This window comes from Ascaphus truei, chromosome 3, assembly GCF_040206685.1.
Source record: "Ascaphus truei isolate aAscTru1 chromosome 3, aAscTru1.hap1, whole genome shotgun sequence".
Lineage (NCBI taxonomy): Eukaryota > Metazoa > Chordata > Amphibia > Anura > Ascaphidae > Ascaphus > Ascaphus truei.
This window is the reverse complement of record NC_134485.1, coordinates 9,494,579-9,517,426: the sequence shown is the minus strand read 5'-3', so window position 1 is coordinate 9,517,426 and position 22,848 is coordinate 9,494,579. Positions and strand designations below refer to the sequence as shown.

The 22,848-nt window shown below is 46.7% G+C and overlaps 1 protein-coding gene across 2 annotated transcripts in view; it reads right to left on the bottom strand.

Annotated features, from left to right (window-relative positions):
* RCSD1 (RCSD domain containing 1) overlaps positions 1 to 22,848 on the bottom strand; it is an 80,782-nt gene that overhangs the window by 1,430 nt on the left and 56,504 nt on the right. For both annotated transcript variants that reach the window (XM_075593620.1, XM_075593619.1), the window contains exons 2-6: positions 19,213 to 19,314; positions 13,501 to 13,584; positions 6,045 to 6,116; positions 2,430 to 2,633; positions 49 to 567 (exon numbers count right to left, since the gene is read on the bottom strand). In XM_075593620.1, the coding sequence (XP_075449735.1) occupies positions 49 to 567; positions 2,430 to 2,633; positions 6,045 to 6,116; positions 13,501 to 13,584; positions 19,213 to 19,314 (981 nt within the window). The remainder of the gene's footprint in view (positions 1 to 48; positions 568 to 2,429; positions 2,634 to 6,044; positions 6,117 to 13,500; positions 13,585 to 19,212; positions 19,315 to 22,848) is intronic.

Genomic DNA, 22,848 nt, shown 5'->3' with positions numbered 1-22,848 from the left:
GGAAGACAACATTGTACGACAGAGTGTACCTGTGCTGTTTTTACGTACCTCTCCGCCTGATTTACTTTGTTCAGTATCCGCATCCTTTTCTGGCTCCGCGCTCTGCGGTGCGTCTGTAATTTCTATTTTTATTGTACTATTTTGCTCGTGTGTCGCCACCTGTGTACCCATTTTACTAGTGGCCACTGGCCCCTTTTCTTTGTCTTTCTCCTCCCTCTGTTCCAAGTCCTTCCCTCCCACGTTCACCTCCGTGCTATCCTTGTTTGGGGTCCCACGCACGTTTCCTTTCTGCTCCTCAGGCTTGTGAGGCTGTGGGTCACTTTTGGTGCTTTCCGATGACTTCTCATCTGCTGATGACTGTGCCCTGTGTGTTCCGGCTTCCGGCTCAGTTTCTTGCGTCTTCTGCTTTGCCCTCGAATCAAAGACATCGTCGCCGTCTTCTGCTTTATTCCCATTCTCATTTGGTGGTGTGCTGTGTCCTTGGTCATCTTCATATCCAATGTCTGACTGGGATTTTCTAAATACTCGGCTTGGAGGTCTACGTTTTATCGAGCCTCTTGTACGGACCTGGATGGTTAAAACATGACCAGTGATTACATCTGGGGCATTACGTCACTTAGCAAGATGTTAATATTTGTATGGTCAAGCAGCCGCCAACCCGAGGCTCGACTCCAGTAACCACCAATGAATTGGCAAACAGAAATAAATAACAAATATGAATGTGAAATTCAATGATTATTGCCAAAACGGGTATAATTTATAACATAAAGACCAATAATATAGTATAAAAAGATAGTGGCCACTTATTAGTAAACAAAGAGGCACCAATACTCATCCAATATGACAAATAATTCAATTCATTCCTATGTTTTTCTTTTCATAAGTAAAGGTCATTTAGTGCAATCTTTTGGCCTAGACACCTTAAGATGCCACCACAGTGACCCTTTCAGTAGGTCCTACACTACCAATCGTATACAGTGCCTTCTGTATTTCCTCTACTTTTCTCTTTCCCATGGAGGAAACCCAAAGCACACAGTATACAATTGGTAGTGTAGGTACTTGCGTGTATGTGTGTGTATATGTGGTAGTGTAGGTTTAAACTTCAAAAGACAGGGGTGCCTGGTTGCTGGCTCTGCACGTTTCGGCAAAAAGACTGAACTAAATGACCCTTGCTTAGGAGACGAAAAAGATGGTTTTGAACTTGCTAGGACTGTGTACGGCCTACTTATCGTTAACCTGCACTTGAGTGAAGATTTACACACACACACACACACACACACACACACACACACACACACACACACACACTGTTAGAAGAAATGAATGGGTTTGGTAGAACACCATTTTTCTAATTATTCCTAATCGTCAGTGAAAGGGCAAAGCGCGTTTTTACTGAAAAAGGCCCAGAAGGTTATTCGGGCTCGGAACCTCCTTATTTCCCTGCTGGAGAAACATTTGATGAACCATAGCACCATGTTCCCCAATTTTTATACTTACACAGGTGCTATTCCATTTGCTGTGAAATCATCTTCCCCATGCTGCAGAAGGTTTCAGTCCCATTAATTTAAATAGAGCTGAAGAGGACTCTACAGCCTGTACGATAAGGGCCAACAAACAACGTTCACTGATGAAGAATTTCAGGAGTAATGTTGGACTTTCCACCTACCACAGTACAGTATTTTCATCAAATTCAACCTTGGTTGAATTGTAACTGGGTGAGAAGCTCATCCTGCAGATTGCTCCCTGGATCAATGCTCTTGCTATGTTAGCTTGTTCAGCATAGCTCTGCATACCTTTATATAATACATTCTGCTCAATCTTTTTGTAAATGCATCTTCTGTATGCGCCATCGTGGTCTCCCCCCTACACTCTCACTTCTGTTACTGTAAAGAACCCTTTCATTCGCTGCAGTTGACTGATATTTAGAGGAAAGCTTACCACAATTAGTGCCACTAATGCAGGTGTGACCAACTCCGGTCCGCAAGGGCCACCCTAATACCTGACCTGTTGGTGGCCCTTGAGGACTGGAGTTGGCCAGTCAACGAATGAGCCACCTGTGCTGAAGCAGGGATATCCTTACAACCTGCCCTGTTGGTGGGCCTTGTGGACTGGGGTTGGCCACTTCCGCACTAGTGTGTAGTTGTCTGCGGTTTATTTGGAAAATGATGTTGGGGCACTGGGGAAGAAATGACTACGCTGCCCGGAGCGTCCATTTCTTTGTATTGATATTGACAGGGGCAACTTTTAGAACCCGAAAGAACAACACCTGAGATGACAACGAATTTTTACAAATAGCGTAAGTACTATGTTGTTAACCCCTTTGTAACCAGACAAGCCTGCAATGCCTTGGAAAGCAAGGTCCCTTGGGCATCGCGAGAGAATGTTATTATAATGTAACATGTATGGCTCACCCAATGGGAAAGTCTTACCTTCGTGTAGCTCTGCAGGTGGGCGCCCTCTGGCGCTTGTTCGAAGCTGACAGGCGGCTCATCCGATTCGCTAGAATGGGAGTGGACCCCAGGGCTGCTGGGTGTTGAAGGGGGGCTGCTAAATGGGGAGGCCATAGTTTTCAGCCCGGGGCTTTTCGGGGGTCCTCCTGGAAAAAGCGATGCGGGGGCGAAAGCCAAGTTGGCCTGCAAAGACAAGAACACGTGTGTTTTTTGTCCCGATTTCAACTGAAGAAGTTCTTCCAAAGAGAAAATCTGAGCCATAAATAAGGACGAATATATGTAGGATTGGAATAATAAGCACAGACCAATGAAGTGTTTCCACTTCCTAATTGTGAAAAACCCTGGTTTAATGCTTCCTCTCATCATCAGATGTCCACCATCAGTAGCATATTATGAGAGGGCAAAGAAGTAACTAGTGAGGACTAACCACTAGATCAGAGGTTGGCCAACTCCAGTCCTCAAGGACAACCAACAGGCCAGGTATTAAGGATATCCCTGCTTCAGCTCAGGTTGTTCAATCAGTGGCTCAGTTATTTTGACTGAAGACTGATTGAGCCAGCGGTGCTCAGGCTGTGATATCCTTACCTCTGACCTGTTGGTGGCCCTTGAGGACTGGAGATGGCCACACCTGCACTAGATTCCCTACATGGTGCAAGGACTCTTACTCAAACGTGTCCAAGTGAACAGCAGCGACGTGCAAAAGTGTTAGCTCAGTTGGTTAACCTGTTCCTGTGGAGCTGTCTCACAGAGACCAACAAGGAAACGGCCAAGTTCCTGAAACCCTGCAATTTTCATGTTTCACTCCCGTTACGGGGCAGATTTCTTGGGAATCTACAGATAAGAATTTTAACCCAGGTGAGTGTTAGGCCCGGCTTCGGTCATGCCTTGTAAGTGGCAGCAGGCTTAAGACGCTTTGGCCAAAGGGTTAAACTAAATGACCCTTTTTACAAGAGATATATAGGTATTGCACTGTGTATTTTTGTCACAATGGAAGTAGCTTTGGGGATTTTTGTTTTAAGTGTCATTTGTCTCAGGATTCCTTGGCTGTATATCCACAAGAGGGCGCTGTTGCCCTAAAGGTAATTGAACATTCTTTTTGCCATTGTGCTGGGTAATGAAGTACTATAGAACTTTACGTATGTGTGTCTTCCTAAGGGAAAGGTGTGGGGAGCTAAGTGACCGGTTGATTGGCCGGGCTCAGTTAACATTGCCTTTGAACACTTCCCAGTAGATTGTATATAAGAAAAAAATAAAACATAGTCAATGGAACAAAAATGGCAAAATCTGAATGTGTGAAGCCCTACCTTTGGGTTGATACAAAATGCAGACCTGTACTTTGTATCTCTGTCCCGGAGGAGACCTGCACTTTGTATCTCTGTCCCAGAGGAGACCTGCACTGTGTATCTCTGTCCCAAAGGAGACCTGCGCTTTGTACCTCTGTCCCAGAGGAGACCTGCACTTTGTATCTCTGTCCCAGAGGAGACCTGTACTTTGTATCTCTGTCCCAGAGGAGACCTACACTGTGTATCTCTGTCCCAGAGGAGACCTGCACTGTGTATCTCTGTCCTAGAGGAGACCTGCACTGTGTATCTCTGTCCCAGAGGAGACCTGCACTTTGTATCTCTGTCCCGGAGGAGACCTGTACTTTGTATCTCTGTCCCAGAGGAGACCTGCACCTTGTATCTCTGTCCCAGAGGAGACCTGCGCTTTGTATCTCTGTCCCAGAGGAGACCTGCACTGTGTATCTCTGTCCCAGAGGAGACCTGCACTGTGTATCTCTGTCCCAGAGGAGACCTGTACTTTGTATCTCTGTCCCAGAGGAGACCTGCACTGTGTATCTCTGTCCCAGAGGAGACCTGCACTTTGTATCTCATTCCCAGAGGAGACCTGTACTTTGTATCTGTCCCAGAGGAGACCTGTACTTTGTATCTCTGTCCCAGAGGAGACATATACTTTGTATCTCTGTCCCGGAGACCTGTGTCCCAGAGGAGACTTGTACTTTGAAGAATGTATTTATTGTTCCCATAGTGTGTGACAATCCCCAGGATCGAGGGTCTCTACATTCAACCACACATACATACCACACATACATACATACATACCACACACACATACATACATACATACCACACATACATACCACTATACATACATACATACATACATACATACATACATACCACACATACATACATACCACCATACATACATACATACATACATACCACCATACATACATACCACCATACATACATACCACCATACATACCACACATACATACATACCACACATACATACCACACATACATACCACACATACATACCACCATACATACATACATACCACACATACATACCACCATACATACATACATACCACCATACATACCACCATACATACATACATACCACACATTCATACCACCATACATACATGCATACCACCATACATACATACCATCATACATACATACCACCATACATACATACATACATACATACCACCATACATACATACCACCATACATACATACCACCATACATACATACATACATACCACCATACATACATACATACATACATACCACCATACATACATACATACCACCATACATACATACATACATACATACATACATACATACATACAACCATACATACATACCACACATACATACCTACATACCACCTTTCATACACTGGCGACACACTTTATTCGAGCTCGGCTAGTCCCACGAATTCGGGTATACCCGGGTGTATTGAGGTTTGTGACTGTTTTCTGCCCGAGTGCATTGAGGTATTTTCCAGGCAGGGATTGAAGCATTTTATTCCCGCTGGCTACAATACTGCACAGTATATATATATATACTGCATTACAATTCATGAATTTATGCCATCTGGTAGACACGCGAAGCATTGCAGCCTATTAAATCCTAATCATTATCATTTAACAGATCAGCCGCCCGTCAGCCAGGCATGAACCCAGGCTGGGAAGGCAAACACAACGGGGCTTGTCAGAGGTGAGGAGCGGCGCATTCCAGGTATCTGCCAGGTACATACTGGGTATTTGCTCGAATAAAGTGTGTCGGTGCAGTACCACCATACATGCCATACATACCATACATACCATACATACATACCACCATACTCAACTGAAACGGTTTCCCCGCACACATTGATATCCCCCACTGTCGCATAATAAGGTTCCAAACCCAGGGACCTGAAACATTGGCATCACATCACTGGTTTAATTTGTGCTGGTTAATGTGAAGAAAAAAACCCTACAAATATGGCTGCTGGGTCACCAATTAAAAGCCTCGGTGTCATCTCCTGATTACAGGGCAGCTTTCTATTGTCCGCCGGAGTGAGACTATATTAAGGTAAATAAATAAATATATGTAAATATATGTATAACGATATATACACACACACATAAAAATGTCACCGGCGTTAGAATGCAGCTCTCTTCCTTGTGACATACCCCCCGGGGGTTTAGGCAGTGCGGGAGTTATTACTGACTGTCCTGCCTATTAACTCCTTCCTTTCCCACCTGGAACTAACTGCTTTCCTATCTCCAGAGTCGGGTTCTTACCTGGAGTTTTTCAATGAGAGGGGAACTTTTCACCTTGCTCTTCGGCAGCTGGGGGCCATGTGAAGACCCTTTCTGTGAGACGGAAGAAAAATCCAGTAAGGGGAAACAAATCAAAACAGAAACATCAGCTAAAACCTGAACACAGCTCCCTGTTGGAGGTGCCTGTTAAGCAAGGTGCGTGCTCCCTACTGAGCTGAGTACATACCATCTTCTGTGTCTTTGCTATGTCCCACTGTGCTGCTATGCGGGGCATACAGAAGAGTCTTGTTCCGTTCACATTAATACACTTATGGAGATGTTTTTGTTGGCAGGGCTGCTGCATACGGACCCTGGGACGACTCTCAGTATTTATGTTATAACGGGTAGTTAGGGATGTCTGGCTGAGAGTCTCAGGACTACCTCACACATGCCACATTCAGGAAGCCTGTTTTCGTTTCAGTGGAGGCGCTGGGCGATGGTGGAACATAGCAGCCATGGAAAACCATTGCATGTCCTTTCAAGCATTTTACCAGGTGGAAAAGCTGAGGGATGGGTAGGGGCGTCAGCACCCTCTTTGCCAGCCAGTTGTTGCTGCAGTTTCCCGGCATCATTATAGCCTTGTTGGGCCCATAAAGGGTAACACAGGCAGACCTGTGCCAAAAATGTCCCTAGGACCATTACTTTGCTCTACAATATATTTACTGTATAATAACTAAACATAACATCAGTATTAATTACACAAGTTAGTGAAATAAAGCACCCACATGTTGTCATCTCCCTGCATCACTTGTGGTCTCATTTCTGAATATAAGTTAAATTTCTGAATATAACGTTACGTTTTCCTCTGCTGAACACGGGTTTACTGTATGTCACAACGCTGCCGAGTTGTTGGAAGGAGTGCCCTAGTGGTAGCATGAGCATTACTGTCTTTGAAGTGGGTACAATTGGTTGAGATCCTAATGCCAGCTCCCTGTGACCTTGGGTCATGTCCATATTTACTTAGCAGTTCTATGCTGGGGGTGTCTCCCAGCTCCCAATGTCTCCAGCATCTTCCCTTGAATGGACCATAAGGTCTCAGCTGCAAGCACTGAAAGTGGTCGTATGGTATAGCACTGCTTAGTAAATATTGGCCTTTATCACCAACATTCACGTGTCAGCTGTATGTGGCAGGGACCTGCGCCTGGAAATTCTGTGTAGGTGCTATATGAACACGGCTCATTCACACTTGAAGAAATGAAGGGGTTAATAATACATGCAATGCAGAAATACTGTATGCACAAGGATGTCATTGGGATCAGCTCTGCCACTGCCGTCACTGCATGCCTTGCTTAGCTGTATTTCCACATCCCTTTGGGAAGGTACGACCATTACAAGCCAGCATTCTTCATGTGCTTCTTTGCACGCTTGCACACACTCGTTTCTCTTTCCTCTGATTATTGATTTTATCCTGATTATGTCACGTTCTATATTAGGATGTTATACAGGAGTCCCCGCTCTTGTCTCCACGTGCAGAACACACGCTAACACCACTTCCCTAAATCCTACGTCCTTTACCATCACTAGCTTTCATATTTTAACATTTGCCATAGAGGTTATTAGATTGTTTAATCCACTAACGAGAGCGCTATGTGCATTTAATTAAAGGTTCACAGTGCGTTGGAAATGTACAGATCTCTTCTCTTCTTCACGCGTATTGTCACAATATATAGAATTTAGTATTTTCTTTTAACTAACTTAAAAAGTATAGGGGTCTAAGCAGTAATTAAGGAGATAGATGTTAGTATGTGAGTTTGAAATTATATAGTATCAGGATTAAGAGCATAAGTACTTTTCAGTAGGTTCATTTTCAGGGATGAAGGCAGTTTTGGAAAATGTTTCATGCTTTTGATGATTCTAAGGGGCTTATTCACTAAACTTTGATAAGTAGCTTATAGTACTATCAATGCCCTTATAGTGCGATATTGCCTGTCTAGCTATTCACAAAGCTCCGATAACAGTGCGCCATCGCACTAAAACGGCTTTTTATAGTTATAATTCCTTTGATTATTGATTTGATCCTGATTATGTTATGTTCTATATTATAATGTGCTACAGGAGTCCTCGCTCCTGTCCCCACGTGCAGAACACAGGCGATCTTGCATTATTTTACCGAACTTTAAAAAAAAAAAATGGCGATTTTTCTTAGTGAATACCATTTTGACACATGTTTTATAGTGCGGTAAGACAATGCAAAGTCGCTCGACAATGCACTGAGCTTATCAACGTTTAGTGAATAAGCCCCTAAAAGTTTGATGTCCTATTTTGTTTGGATGGTGGTAGCAATGGGTAAATTATAACCCCTTACTTGATCCGTCCTGGACCCCGCAATACGGGGTTCATCGGATTTCCTCCATCCTGATTAACATAAATGTACCCCTCACCAGCCAGGTAAAGAAGCAAAATCAGTAGCAGAAACCCCGATGGGGGAGCACGCCCGGAGCTTTTATGACCAAGATAATAATATCCACTCAAGACAGACAGAAAACCAGACAGGGACCGGCTGACAAAACAATTCAGAAAAGTGGGTTGGGTGCGAACGTCTGCCGGCAGCACGAGACAGCTGATCTGTCCTCCTCCGTCTGAGAATGATACCGAGATTTCTTCCTCTTTCCCCAAATATACAGGCAAACATGTGAACGCTGCTATCTCTACAGTTCGGGAGATGTTTTTTTTTCCGTTCTTCCATTGGGAACAAAAAAAAGGTAAAAGAAGGGTACGTTTTTGAGATCGGAACCAGAGAGCCTCCCGTATGTGAATAACTCACCAGTATGTCCCTCCCGTATGTGAATAACTCACCAGTATGTCCCTCCCGTATGTGAATAACTCACCAGTATGTCCCTCCCGTATGTGAATAACTCACCAGTATGTCCCTCCCATATGTGAATAACTCACCAGTATGTCCCTCCCATATGTGAATAACTCACCAGTATGTCCCTCCCGTATGTGAATAACTCACCAGTATGTCCCTCCCGTATGTGAATAACTCACCAGTATGTCCCTCCCGTATGTGAATAACTCACCAGTATGTCCCTCCCGTATGTGAATAACTCACCAGTATGTCCCTCCCGTATGTGAATAACTCACCAGTATGTCCCTCCCGTATGTGAATAACTCACCAGTATGTCCCTCCCGTATGTGAATAACTCACCAGTATGTCCCTCCCGTATGTGAATAACTCACCAGTATGTCCCTCCCGTATGTGAATAACTCACCAGTATGTCCCTCCCGTATGTGAATAACTCACCAGTATGTCCCTCCCGTATGTGAATAACTCACCAGTATGTCCCTCCCGTATGTGAATAACTCACCAGTATGTCCCTCCCGTATGTGAATAACTCACCAGTATGTCCCTCCCGTATGTGAATAACTCACCAGTATGTCCCTCCCGTATGTGAATAACTCACCAGTATGTCCCTATATGTCAGTGAATGATGTCCTTTCTCTGGGTGATTCTGTGCATACTGTTTCCAGCACCGCAGCCAGGGCGCAGTTTCCAGGACTTCCCTAACTACCATGTAAATAACCTACTTTAACTGCCATTACCACAAGGTCAATGTGCCCTGAAAAGCTGCCCTGTATGTGCCCGCCATGACTGAAAAGCTGCCCTGTATGTGCCCGCCATGACTGAAAAGCTGCCCTGTATGTGCCCCCCATGACTGAACAGCTGCCCTGTATGTGCCCCCCATGACTGAAAAGCTGCCCTGTATGTGCCCCCCATGACTGAAAAGCTGCCCTGTATGTCCTCCCATGACTGAAAAGCTGCCCTGTATGTGCCCCCCATGACTGAAAAGCTGCCCTGTATGTGCCCCCCATGACTGAAAAGCTGCCCTGTATGTGCCCCCCATGACTGAAAAGCTGCCCTGTATGTGCCCCCCGTGACTGAAAAGCTGCCCTGTATGTGCCCCCATGACTGAAAACCTGCCCTGTATGTGCCCCCCATGACTGAAAAGCTGCCCTGTATGTGCCCCCCATGACTGAAAAGCTGCCCTGTATGTGCCCCCCATGACTGAAAAGCTGCCCTGTATGTGCCCCCCGTGACTGAAAAGCTGCCCTGTATGTGCCCCCCATGACTGAAAACCTGTCCTGTATGTGCCCCCCATGACTGAAAATCTGCCCTGTACGTGCCCCCCATGACTGAAAAGCTGCCCTGTATGTGCCCCCCATGACTGAAAAGCTGCCCTGTATGTGCCCCCCATGACTGAACAGCTGCCCTGTATGTGCCCCCCATGACTGAGACGGTGAGCCCTGTTCTTGGTGAGTAACGGTACGTGTAAGGTGCTGCATTGGGGTTGACCTTCCCTTCACCAATGGCAATGACCCTGGGTTCAGTGGAATGGGTCATGTATGATGCTTTACATACGGTAAAGCACTGGTGTAAGTCCATGGAATCTGTAAAGTGCTATCAGAACTGGCCCACATATAGGGGAGACACATTATTAAGACTGCTTTGGGCCATATAAACACACTGAGAAGTCGGCAGGATAAAGACTTGCATATACATTTTTCAGGTAGACTTTTTAAGACTTATTTTATATCACCTTCGCTATACATTTTATATTAATGTAAAAGCTTCATTATTGGTACACCTTTGAACATTTATACGAGCATATATTGGCCCCAGGGAGGTTGGTTTAGCACCAGTAGTTTGTTCTGCACGACTCACCTGTGCTATAGGAAATCCCGAAGGCACCAGCCTCCCCCCAAAGCTTTTCTTTTTATCGAGCTGAAAAGGAGCGTTTGCTGGAGCAGGATTGTAACCAGGATCCACTTGTATAAAACGGACCTCCCATGGCCCAGGAGTGTGCGGCTCACAGCACCAAGCAACGGCAGCCCGAGATTACCAAAACATTACACATCAAAGCTGTTAGGAGGAGCGGCTCAGTGAGTGAGGACTCTGACACAGAGGATGGAGCAGGGGACCCTCTTTCAGTTCCGGGTGTCGGCTCCTTGTGACATCAGACAAGTCACTTTATCTCCCTGTGCCTCTGGACAGGCACTGTGTCTGTAATAATCCCTATGTACAGTGTGTGCTGCGCACTAGGCTGTTAGTGTGACGCGCTTTGAGTCCCATTGGGAGAAAAGCCCTATATGAAATAAAGTTATTATTATAGCATTTATTTATGATGAGATGAAAGTAATTAGCTGCTAACTCCCAGACCGGTTTATAAGCCACACCACAGGTTCCAGTGTGGCTTCTCGATCAAGTACAAACTGCGATAACTTCACACCAGGGAGTGGGTGAAACTGTCAAAATCCGTTCTGAGAAAATCCGTCCCGCACACTAAGATCCGCATGGGGATTGCACGAAGAATCCGCTTTCAGATAGTTAAAAGCATGCACGCTTCAAATGTTATTAGCAGTCGCCGGGTGTGTGAGTGTGTATATATATATCTATCCCTCCAAATAAATTAGGGAGAGACGCCTGTGCTAGAAAAGGAGCACACCTACAGTACCCGACTGTAACGGATCGGGGGACAACTGCCTCTCAGCACGTCCCCGTCACCTCAAGCCCCACTGCGCTTAGCTGCCCTGGTTCCCTGCTCCCTCAATCTCTCACCCCCTTCCCGCATAGCCGTCCCTCCGCGGCGCACGCCGCACATCCAGGCACGCGATCGGGCCGCGCACGCGGTAGCCTCGGAGAAGGCGCGCGTACCCGATCGTCTGTGACGGATCAGGGGGCACGCACCTCTCAGCGTGTCCCCGTCACCGCAGGTACCACTGCTGCTGTTTGCTCCGCTCCTTCACTCCCTCGCTCCCTTACCTCTTCCTTGCCGAGCCGCTCCTCCGCAGTACACGCCGCACGCCCAGGCACACGATAGGTGCGCGCGCACGGCAGCCTTACAGAGGGCGCGCGCACCCGATCATTTTACCAGCCCTCTCGCAACCGTGGCTCCGCCCCTCATCAGCTGCAGGCTATTGCGGTGGATTCTTCCCCTGTCTCCTCCCCTGCTCACCTGCACCTATCCCTGCAAACACCCAGACAAACCCCTGCTCCACCCCTTGCTTCTATTGGTCTGCCTTCCCTTATAACCCCACTCTGTCCCTTCATTCCTTGCTCTGCATAGCTTCTCTGTGGCTCCTGTGTGCAGTGTCTATGCCCAGCTCTGTTCCTGTTCCTGTTTCAGCTCTGTTCCTGTTTCAGCTCTGTTCCTGTTTCAGCTCTGATTCCTGCCCCTGCCCGTTTGGATTCCTTTGGTTTTGATCTTGGCTCAGTCTGACTACGTGTACCTCGCTACTCCTGAACTCTGCTGTACTGGGGACTGGCCAGGTCTGCGGGCATACAGGCGTTACACCGACTGGGAGATATGCTAATGGTTATGCAAAGTATATTTAAACGAGTCCCATCACACACTTCCTAAAAGGATTTCCATACCAACTATATCGAGTTGATAATTAGCCCAAGGCACCAACATAATGACTGGAACGGTATCAGACCTAACAGGACTAGACGGCTTCGGTGCCATCACTAACTATGTAACCAACAGCGCAAAACTGACGCCCTCAGTAACATGAACTATTTAAGCTGAACTAGCTCAATGTTAAAATTCCATACAATGTTAATTAATATTTAACCAATTGCTGCCCCTCTAGCAGTGAAGGGGTTAATGGTGCCCTCTGCCATTCAAAGATATTGACCCCAAACGCCAGCGACTGATGCGCTTGAACTTTTACTGCATCAATTCACCAGCACACAGTTACCCATAATGAACAAGCGGTGCGGTGTCTGAGACCCGCTGGAATGGGCACGGCCGTAGCTGCGCTTAGTAGATACGGACCAATGTGTGTTACACACATTCAGACAATCTGATGCGCACACAGCACACAGCACGCTCTCATTAACATGCTGATACACACACAGACACTGACACGTATCTTACATACAGTGATATACACAGATCTGCACACGCACTGTCACACCACTACCCAGGTGCACTCCGTCCTCCCATCCACGGGATCGCCTGCAATTCATTTGTTATTTCCCATAAGCACCGGGACATCAGAGGTTAATATTTCCTGAACTGAGAAGCCCAGAATGGAAAACCAGGTTAAAAAAAAAACAAAGTTAAAAATAATGTAACCGGAGGGTATTCACTTTGTTTCCAGAGGTGCCCGGAACACAGCAAGGGGGCTCATTCCCAGCACAGGGCACAGCAAGGGGGCTCATTCCCAGCACAGGGCACAGCAAGGGGGCTCATTCCCAGCACAGGGCACAGCAAGGGGGCTCATTCCCAGCACAGGGCACAGCAAGGGGGCTCATTCCCAGCACAGGGCACAGCAAGGGGGCTCATTCCCAGCACAGGGCACAGCAAGGGGGCTCATTCCCAGCACAGGGCACAGCAAGGGGGCTCATTCCCAGCACAGGGCACAGCAAGGGGGCTCATTCCCAGCACAGGGCACAGCAAGGGGGCTCATTCCCAGCACAGGGCTACACTCTTACCTCATCGTCATTGTGTGTGACCTCGGCCTTGTGCAGAGGAAGCGAGCAGGGGGGCTTCCTTCGGGTCGGTTTATGGGGCGGTGTCTACACAAAAAAACAAAACAATGTTAGCTGGTAACATGGAGTGTCCCATGTGTCACACAGAGTGTCCCATGTGTCACACAGAGTGTCCCATGTGTCACACAGAGTGTCCCATGTGTCACACAGAGTGTCCCATGTGTCACATAGCATGTCCCATGTGTCACACAGCGTGTCCCATGTGTCACACAGCGTGTCCCATGTGTCACACAGCGTGTCCCATGTGTCACACAGAGTATCACATATGTACGTTCAGGTGTGGTGTATGAGAAGACATAGGGGCAGATTCACTAAGCTGTAATACCGCGACCCCGCGTTACATGCCATTACACAGAATGGCAGATAACGCAGGGTCACAGCGAGATACAGGGTATCAGCGCTTAATGAATCCTCGCCTTGGTAATTATTTAGGCCCACAAGCCACTGTACCTGTTATCCCAGAAGAAGCAGAAGATTAGCAGGGACTGTAACTGTATTACAGCCTCCCTAAACATCCCGTTCTCATAAATAGAGGGGGGTAGGGTCCTTAAAATATCCCCCATTGTAAATATGTAACGGTGAGGCCTGCACTTCTGAAGCTGGTTCAGCTTTGTATAAGGCCCTTAAACACAGCTGCACGGACTGAAACATCCATGTTACCTAATGCTGTGCTGCTCTGAGTTAGCTTTCAAATGGAGAAGCGATTAAATATACCTTATGCAATAAAACAAATATTACATAATGTATGAACAGTGTTACATGTGTAAGTGCTTTAGACTTTATTGCAAGTCCAATATTGCCATATGGGACTGTATAACCAACACATCAATGAAAGGTACCATTTCTATCCTGCCCCCTGTTATTTTAGGGCAAGCTTTTTTGTGTGTGAATTTGTCTATCAGTGTGCGTGTTTCAGCACACGTGTCTTTGCAAGTGTTCGCGTGTACTCTCTCCAACATATAGCATCTGAAAGTAGGTACTTTTTAGTTCCTCTGTCACTGAGGCATAGATGAGCTTCCAAGCACGCGCAAAACCTCATGTGGAGACATTTTAACACACAACATCTGTATTTTATGTATTTATATCCGCACACGATGGTGAACAGTGAGACTAACGGTAGAGCCAGGGCCGCCGACATGGAGGGAGAGTGGGGAGTGTGAGAAGGACCGAGAAAAAGAAAGGGGGTGACTGTGTGAGGAGGGGGGCTCGTTAGGCCGATGGCACGGCCAGCCCCGGGGGAAACTCTAGTCTTGGGCCCCGCGTATGTAACCCCCTTTTGGGTTTACCACATGGTGTAAGGAGTTAAAGGGTCTGAAGGAGTTAGATATTGAACACCTGCCCCATCAGATAGTATGTTGCAAAGTAATCAGGCAGGGGCCTGGCCACACTCTGCTTCTGGGTTGGTCACCTGGTCTAGGGTGGTCCCGCGATCGGACCACAGACACATGGGGGTATGCATAATACTCCCATGTCTTTATAGACAGTATGAATGGTGTTAACATGCCATGTATTATGTTTTCAACAGATCCTGTAATGACTGTAACTAATGCTGTAAGTGATATGGATGGTTCTGCTGTGATCCTTGTTAGCAGTTATGTACAGTATACTCCAAGGCTGTGCCCCTCCAGGAATACAGAAAGGCATCTGGGGATGTTTGTCAATATAAATACCTGCAAATAAACCCAATCTTCTTCATAACTATAAAGTTCCTGGCGCCCATCCTCTCTCCATCACCACCTCCCTCCATTACCACCCAGCTGCAGGGACCCAGCACCCTGATAAGGCAACACACTGAGTAAGCCAAATAGAGCGACTATCCTATGTAACCTCCCAAGGAGCCACACAGGGAGGGTTACACGCACAGTAGATACAGCGGGTGTTTTTTCTATCGACATGATAGATTAACCAGGCACAGAAGCGGTTAAATAGTGCAGCTGGGGTGGATATATTCACTTGGTTAATTGTTGCACTGACAAGGCTTTGATGAAATGTCAGATGGAGGAGGGAGGGTAGGAAAACCGATAACATGAAGGAGGAAGGAACTGCTACAGAAACTGCAGATTGCAGCAATAGCAGCTCACTGGTTACAAACCGCAGACTGATGTAATCCAACCCCAAATACAAAGGGATGATAAGTGTCCAGAGTGGGGTGGGAGGGGGTGGGGGGAAACAGTGATTACTCAAGCGACAATGCATTATACTCAGATCTATAGTGTTCAGATTTCCAGGTGCAACAAAGAGCAGCAGATTGCAGGAGAGTCAGGCAGTGCATTGCAGGAGAGTCAGGCAGTGCATTGCAGGAGAGTCAGGCAGTGCATTGCAGGAGAGTCAGGCAGTACATTGCAGGAGAGTCAGGCAGTGCATTGCAGGAGAGTCAGGCAGTGCATTGCAGGAGAGTCAGGCAGTACATTGCAGGAGAGTCAGGCAGTACATTGCAGGAGAGTCAGGCAGTACATTGCAGGAGAGTCAGGCAGTACATTGCAGGAGAGTCAGACAGTACATTGCAGGAGAGTCAGGCAGTACATTGCAGGAGAGTCAGGCAGTGCATTGCAGGAGAGTCAGGCAGTGCATTGCAGGAGAGTCAGGCAGTGCATTGCAGGAGAGTCAGGCAGTGCATTGCAGGAGAGTCAGGCAGTACATTGCAGGAGAGTCAGGCAGTACATTGCAGGAGAGTCAGGCAGTACATTGCAGGAGAGTCAGGCAGTACATTGCAGGAGAGTCAGGCAGTGCATTGCAGGAGAGTCAGGCAGTACATTGCAGGAGAGTCAGGCAGTACATTGCAGGAGAGTCAGGCAGTACATTGCAGGAGAGTCAGGCAGTACATTGCAGGAGAGTCAGGCAGTACATTGCAGGAGAGTCAGGCAGTGCAAGTATTGTAACCAATCCGATGCCAGCGTGGTATCTACCAGTAGTGTCTTCTGCCACTTACACAGTGGCTGCTGATGCCAAATCTCAGGACCTGACACTCTTTAGAAAAAGGGGTTTCCAATGTGAAGACGATCTGAAATCATGCAGATAGGCCAACCAAAGAAACCCAGAGACAAAATACATTACCTAAGGCAAGGGCAGCCAACTTCAGTCCTCAAGGGCCACTAACAGGTCAGGGTCTCAGGTTATCCCTGCTTCAGCACAGGTGGCTCAGTTGAAGACCGAGCCTCTGATTGAGCCACCTGTGCTGAAGCACGGATATCCTGAAAACCTGACCTGTGGTGGCCCTTGAGGACTGGAGTTGGCCACTCAATGCCTGAGCTACTGATTGAGCCACCTGTGCTGAAGCAGGGATATCCTGAAAACTTGACCTGTTGGTGGCCCTTGAAGGCTAGACTTGACCACCCCTGCCGCAGGTATTGTTTTGACACCAACAGAAGCCCCCCCAAATATATATGTCTCGCAATATGTCTTTTTAACATTTGCCAAGCAATGTGCAGTAACACACCAGTAAGGATGGACAGTCGGATGTTACACAGTATGTGAAAAGTTGGTATATGAGGGAAACTTTCAGATACTCAAAGTGCATGAGAGAGGCACCTTTCCAAGAAAGATCAACACTAGGGCAAATGATCATGATTTGAGGAAAGGTAGATGCATGGAACAGCCCCCCAGCAGAGGTAGTGTGGGGGGAGAGGGGAAATCAAGCCTAATAACAGAAGAATGTTTGGGATAGATACTGTATAAAAAAAGGCCCTGGGCCCTATTGTGGTAGGGGCAACATGACAAAGATGGACAGCCCCCTCAACCCTTGTTCTGGTTGTATTAAGTTGTGGGGGAGGATAACGGTTATTTTGGAAGGATTTGGGGGCGGGGGGCTCTGTGGCAGGGAAATCACTCTCCACGTGACCAGAAGAGGGAGGGTCAAAATAATACCTTTATAATAACTTTGTATTTCATATGGCACTTTTCTCGCAATGGGACTCAAAGCACGTCATAATTACAGTATACGCAGCACTGCACATAAGATCATTACAGACACAGTCCCTGCCCAGAGGAGCTGGAAATCTGTGTTTATCTCCCTGAGGCACAGGGAGATAAAGTGAGCTGCCCAAGGTCACAAGGGACTGCCCACTTCAAAACCAAGGTCACAAGGAGCTGACACCGGGATTTGAATCAGGTGACAAACTCTGTGTCGTTGTTCTCAGTGTCTTTACTCACTGAACGGGAAAGAATTCCCCACCAATGAGAGCACTCACATCCCAAAGTGTAACGCAATGGTGTGAAGGATCATGGGTAATGTTAAAATAACAAACCACTTTAATGGGAGCTATGCTCCAAAAAATAAATGAAGGGTAGTGAATGGGCGACGCAAAAAACGAACGTGTATAAATTAAAGGGTTAATGCCCACAGAACATGTTCACAGAACCTTCTTGATTGCAAGCGAAATATTAAAAAGATATCCGATATTCAGGTCATCGCATCACAGTCAGAGTCTCTGTATCATATGTGAAATCCAATCGGTTGTGGTTTAGAGAGGATACAACGGTGCCGGCTTGGCAAGCTCTCTGCTAGTATGGATACTACTCCGTAACCAAGTTGACAGTTCTTCTTCTAAGCTGGTAGTGCAGTGAAGTATCCATATGACAGGCTCATTGGGTGTTTCTTCAGTATCAAAGGGCCACTTCCCAAAGGAGGTGAGCACGGTAGTGTAGTATAGATCTATGCCTTAGAAGTATTGATGTACCTCTGGGCGCTTAAATGATGGCGCTTTGCACAAAGAATGTATGTCCCTGTGAGAATGGTGATATCGCGGTCACAGTGTTTACCGCATTCTACTGCTGCTCTGTAGAACGTGAAGTAACGCGAGTACTTACTACGGCAGTATTAGAGAATAAGTGAGTGAGACCGCAATCACCATAAATAATACAGAAAAATAGTAATAAAGTGATAGGTGCTCTGGAGGATATTGTGAGGATATTGTTATGATATTAACAGTGTTGATCAAAGGATGATCAGAAAGATTTCCCCCTCTATTGAGCACTCAATCCTTTATGTAGTCTAAAGTTGGACATAAATGGTCCTGCAGGACCATTTATGTCCAACTTTAGACTACATAAAGGATTGAGTGCTCAATAGAGGGGGAAATCTTTCTGATCATCCTTTGATCAGCACTGTTAATACGGCAGTATTAGTACATATATTGCTGGAAATAGAGAGGCCGGTAAGTACATTAATATGGTCTATACCAGGTGGGGATGCGGCAGTTAGAGGTCCCGCACTCTCCCCCGAGGCATTTAAATTAAATGCCGAGGGATCACGTGAGGCCTCTATAATACACTTCCCTTCCAGCGATGCGTCATCATGGTAACCCAGTATCAAATGACGTCGCGGGTCACGTGATGTCACGTTATCATGGCAGCGTGATGTCACATGACCACACACATCATTTGACACCGGGGCTGAGCAGGAGGGGGGGGCGCGAGGCGCCAAGGAGAGCAGGCAGGGGTGCGCACGGGGAAAGGTTCAGGACCCCTCCCTAGTCTATACATCCTGGACCTCAGGACCTCATTGGGGCCAATGGGAACCTAGATAAGCAAAATAGTGGATGCCTATCAGGATGGCTAAATACAAAATCCAGACTGATTAGAAGCCGTTCAGGCTGACTGCTTCCCATGAGAGTTGGAAGGGTGACATACCACCATAATTCTGAACACGGTACTTACCTCCTTTTTAGTGCTGTTCACTTGATCACCAAATATCCCTGCAAGTTTAGCCACTGACGGTGTGGGTTTCTCTTCTGCTGAGCCGCTCTCCACTGACTTCCCCTGCAAAACAAAGTAAATAAGATATTAAAGCTGCAGACCAAGCAATATTCTACATGGATGGTTTTTTAAACAAATCAGTTCTGTACTATGAGAAAATACTTGTAGTATTTAAAAAAAAAACTGTATTATAATGTAAGGAGCATTTTTTGTTTCTATAGCAACCCTATACAAAGTCACATCGCCTTCCTCTTCCGAAACAGGCTCTGGCACACCCCTTTTTGAGCCCTGCCCTCTCTCTAGCAGTGCACCAATTGTATCTACTGACTGCCTGGTCACATGATCTTCCCCACAGAACTTTGCATCTTTGGTCCTCTTCTGCTGCACTGACAGCCATTTAGTGAACCCCTGAGTCAAATCTTCACCGATCGATCTTCAACTTAGCTAATTACTTATCATTGTGTGGATTGTATGGATACACATATTAAAGGAAAAATTAAAATGGCAGATTGCACTGCTGCTTTAAAGACGGTGGATATGGATATTGACTTTTGAATCAATAAGGAAATGAAGACATGCTAGGTGATAATTGTTAGCTCCTTCTTGTTAAAATACTTTCAGAAGGGATTGTCTGTTACAAGGTTTACAGCTTTCCCTGTCATAAACAGCAATTGTGCTGTAATCCCTTTCATACGTCAGTGTTTTCATTTTCCACCTCTTCTCTTAAAAGCAAAATAAAAATCGCTCCATCCATCACATCCCGGTACATCTATTCAGGAGTCTGATTTAAAATGATATTCTTAGGATATTGAATACTATATAGAATTGAATATTGATCCCATGAACTTCCGATAAGAAAAGAACCGCATGCACAGGGCTCACGTTTCCGGGAGACATTCCCAAGCAGAATCTTCCCTTCATCAATTTTGCCCTGTGACCTGTTCACATTTTTGTGTCTTCTTGTTTTTCCCTCTATATTTTGGCTGCTGTCCAAAGGAGACTCCATTCTGACCATGTCCCAACAAGGAAATATTAGCTTATCTTATCACTCGTTCTACAATGACTGGGCAATGGGTAAAAAGCATAGCCAGTCATGGGAAATTCTCCAAACACTTGAAGTCTCCAACAAAGCCTTCTGGTTTACTCTAGTGTTGAGTACAAAATGTAACAGGCTGAAGTTCTCAGACACTCAGGCCCCCAGACACTTCCTTATAGCGACCCTCTGGGGTAGCATGTCTGTTTAGGGCAGCGGAGAGGAAAAAGCAGAGAGTACATTCCTACAATTGTGTTTTTCTCAATTGTTTTGTGTCATTATTTGCTGCTATGCTCTCTCGTCACGATGGAAACCTCAGCTAGGAGCAGCAGTAATATTTATTTATTTTATTTATTCATAAAATATTTTTACCAGGAAGTAACCTCTCGTTTTCACCTATGTCCTGGGCATAGAGTAAGACAAATAATACATGGTTACAAATACAGTTACATAAATGAACAAGGTATACATTATATACAAGACATTGCATGTACAGTTAAAGAAAATATATATTATGGGCGTATGAAACAGTTACAGACCAGATTAAAATGTGAGACAGCCTTAGTTTTGAAAGAACTTAAACTGGTGGTGGCTGTGAGAGTCTCAGGTAGATTGTTCCAGTTTTGGGGTGCACGGTAAGAGAAGGAGGAGCGGCCGGATACTTTGTTGAACCGTGGGACCATGAGCAGTCTTTTGGAGTCAGATCTCACATAAGTGCTGCATGTGGTAGGGGTGAGGAGCTTGTTCACACTATGCTGTGCGGATGGTGTATACTGCATTTCACAAAGATTTTACAGGCATAAGGAATCTCTTATTTGTATGGTGTCCTGTAAATGAACAGATTTTTTTATTTTAAGTGCCCATTGTATAGGGAAAGGATTATCAATCAAGTGTTTCCTTTACCTGTCACACACCTTCTCCCAGCTAGAGGACCAGATAAGCTCTGGGACAGTAGAGAAAATCTCACAGCGGTTCCCAAGCTTTTTAAAAGCTTCCCCCCCAACCCTCTCCCCACCCCCCAAAAAATCAGTTGTTTTATCTTTGGGACCCCCGTTCTGTATTACCGGCACAAAGAAAGAATACCAAGGTTTGGGATTTCAATTTCCAAAACCCTATTTGAAAGAATAAGGACTTTTCACTTGTGGAATATATTATTTCCATTTATCAGACTCTCAGTCGCTGCTCCTGACCCCACCTCCCTGTGTGTCACTGTGCCCTCCCCTTTCTGTGTCTCCCAGCATATGTGGCCCTACTCTCTCTCTCTCTCTCTCTCTCTCTCTCTGTGACGCCCTTTTAAGTCACTTGGACCCCCCCAGGTTGGAAAACACTGGGCTAACAGAAATCAACCCAACCCCTGCCTCAGCTCGCCCCGCCTCAGCTCGTCCCGCCTCAGCTCGCCCCGCCTCAGCTCGCCCCGCCTCAGCTCGCCCCGCCTCAGCTCACTCTCTCAGCTTGCCCCGCCTCAGCTCGCCCCGCCTCAGCTCACTCTCTCAGCTTGCCCCGCCTCAGCTTGCCCCGCCTCAGCTCGCCTCGCCTCAGCTCGCCCCGCCTCAGCTCGCCCCGCCTCAGCTCGCCCCGCACTATTGCCATCATCCTTTGATCTTTGGTGTCCGACTTCTTTATTATATGCGATTTTTATCTTGTTAGTGTCTTGTTTGCACTCACCCAGTTGCTTGTAATCCAAAACACTTGTTGTAACTCCCCAACGGCTCTTCTACAGTATACATAAACCACACCGCTTCTCTTCTACATTAAAGCCGCAACTAACAGTACCACTTGTGGTGCATTTGCATGTCCCAGACAGCTCGATATCTCCCCATTATCACTTAGCACAAGGGAGCTCAGCCTGACACTGTGTGCTCATTTGTAAGTCCTTACCCAGAATTCCTGGCTGCAGTAGAAGCACTGTATGCTAAGCCCGGGGTCCTCAACTCCAGTCCTCAAGACCCCCCCCCCCAACAGGTCAGGTTTTCAGGATATCTCCGCTTCAGCACAGGTGGTGCAGCCTTTGACTGAGCCTCTGCTTAAGCCTCCTGGGCAGGAAGTGGGATACCCTGAAAATGTGACCGGTTTGGGAACCTTGAGGTCTGGAGTTGAGGACCCCTGGCTTAGGCCGTGATTATACCAGAAGTCGCCGGCGACGACGCGCGGCTGGAAAACAAACTGCTGAAATCTGCTGATGCTTTACATACCAGCGCGCCGCGTGGAGCTGCAGGGCGGCAGTCTCCTGAAGAGATTGGCAACATTGTTTTCTTGAAACAACGGCTGCGTCACGTGAGCGGTTCAGCCAATGAGGGTAAACCGCTCACGGCCACGCCTCCGCCACACCTCTAAGACTCCTCTGCCCTCCCTCCCCGGTATAATCAAGATGCCCCTCTGCGGCAGCGCTGGGTGACATCACAGAATAGTGCTGCCGCCCTGCAGCACCTGGTATAATTGACCCTTTAGCATACAGTGCTTCTACTGCAGCCAGGGATTCTGGGTAATGTCTTGCAAATGAGCACACAATGTCACTTTGTGCTTCTTATCCATATTAACATTTATCCCTTGTGGCAGGATGACCG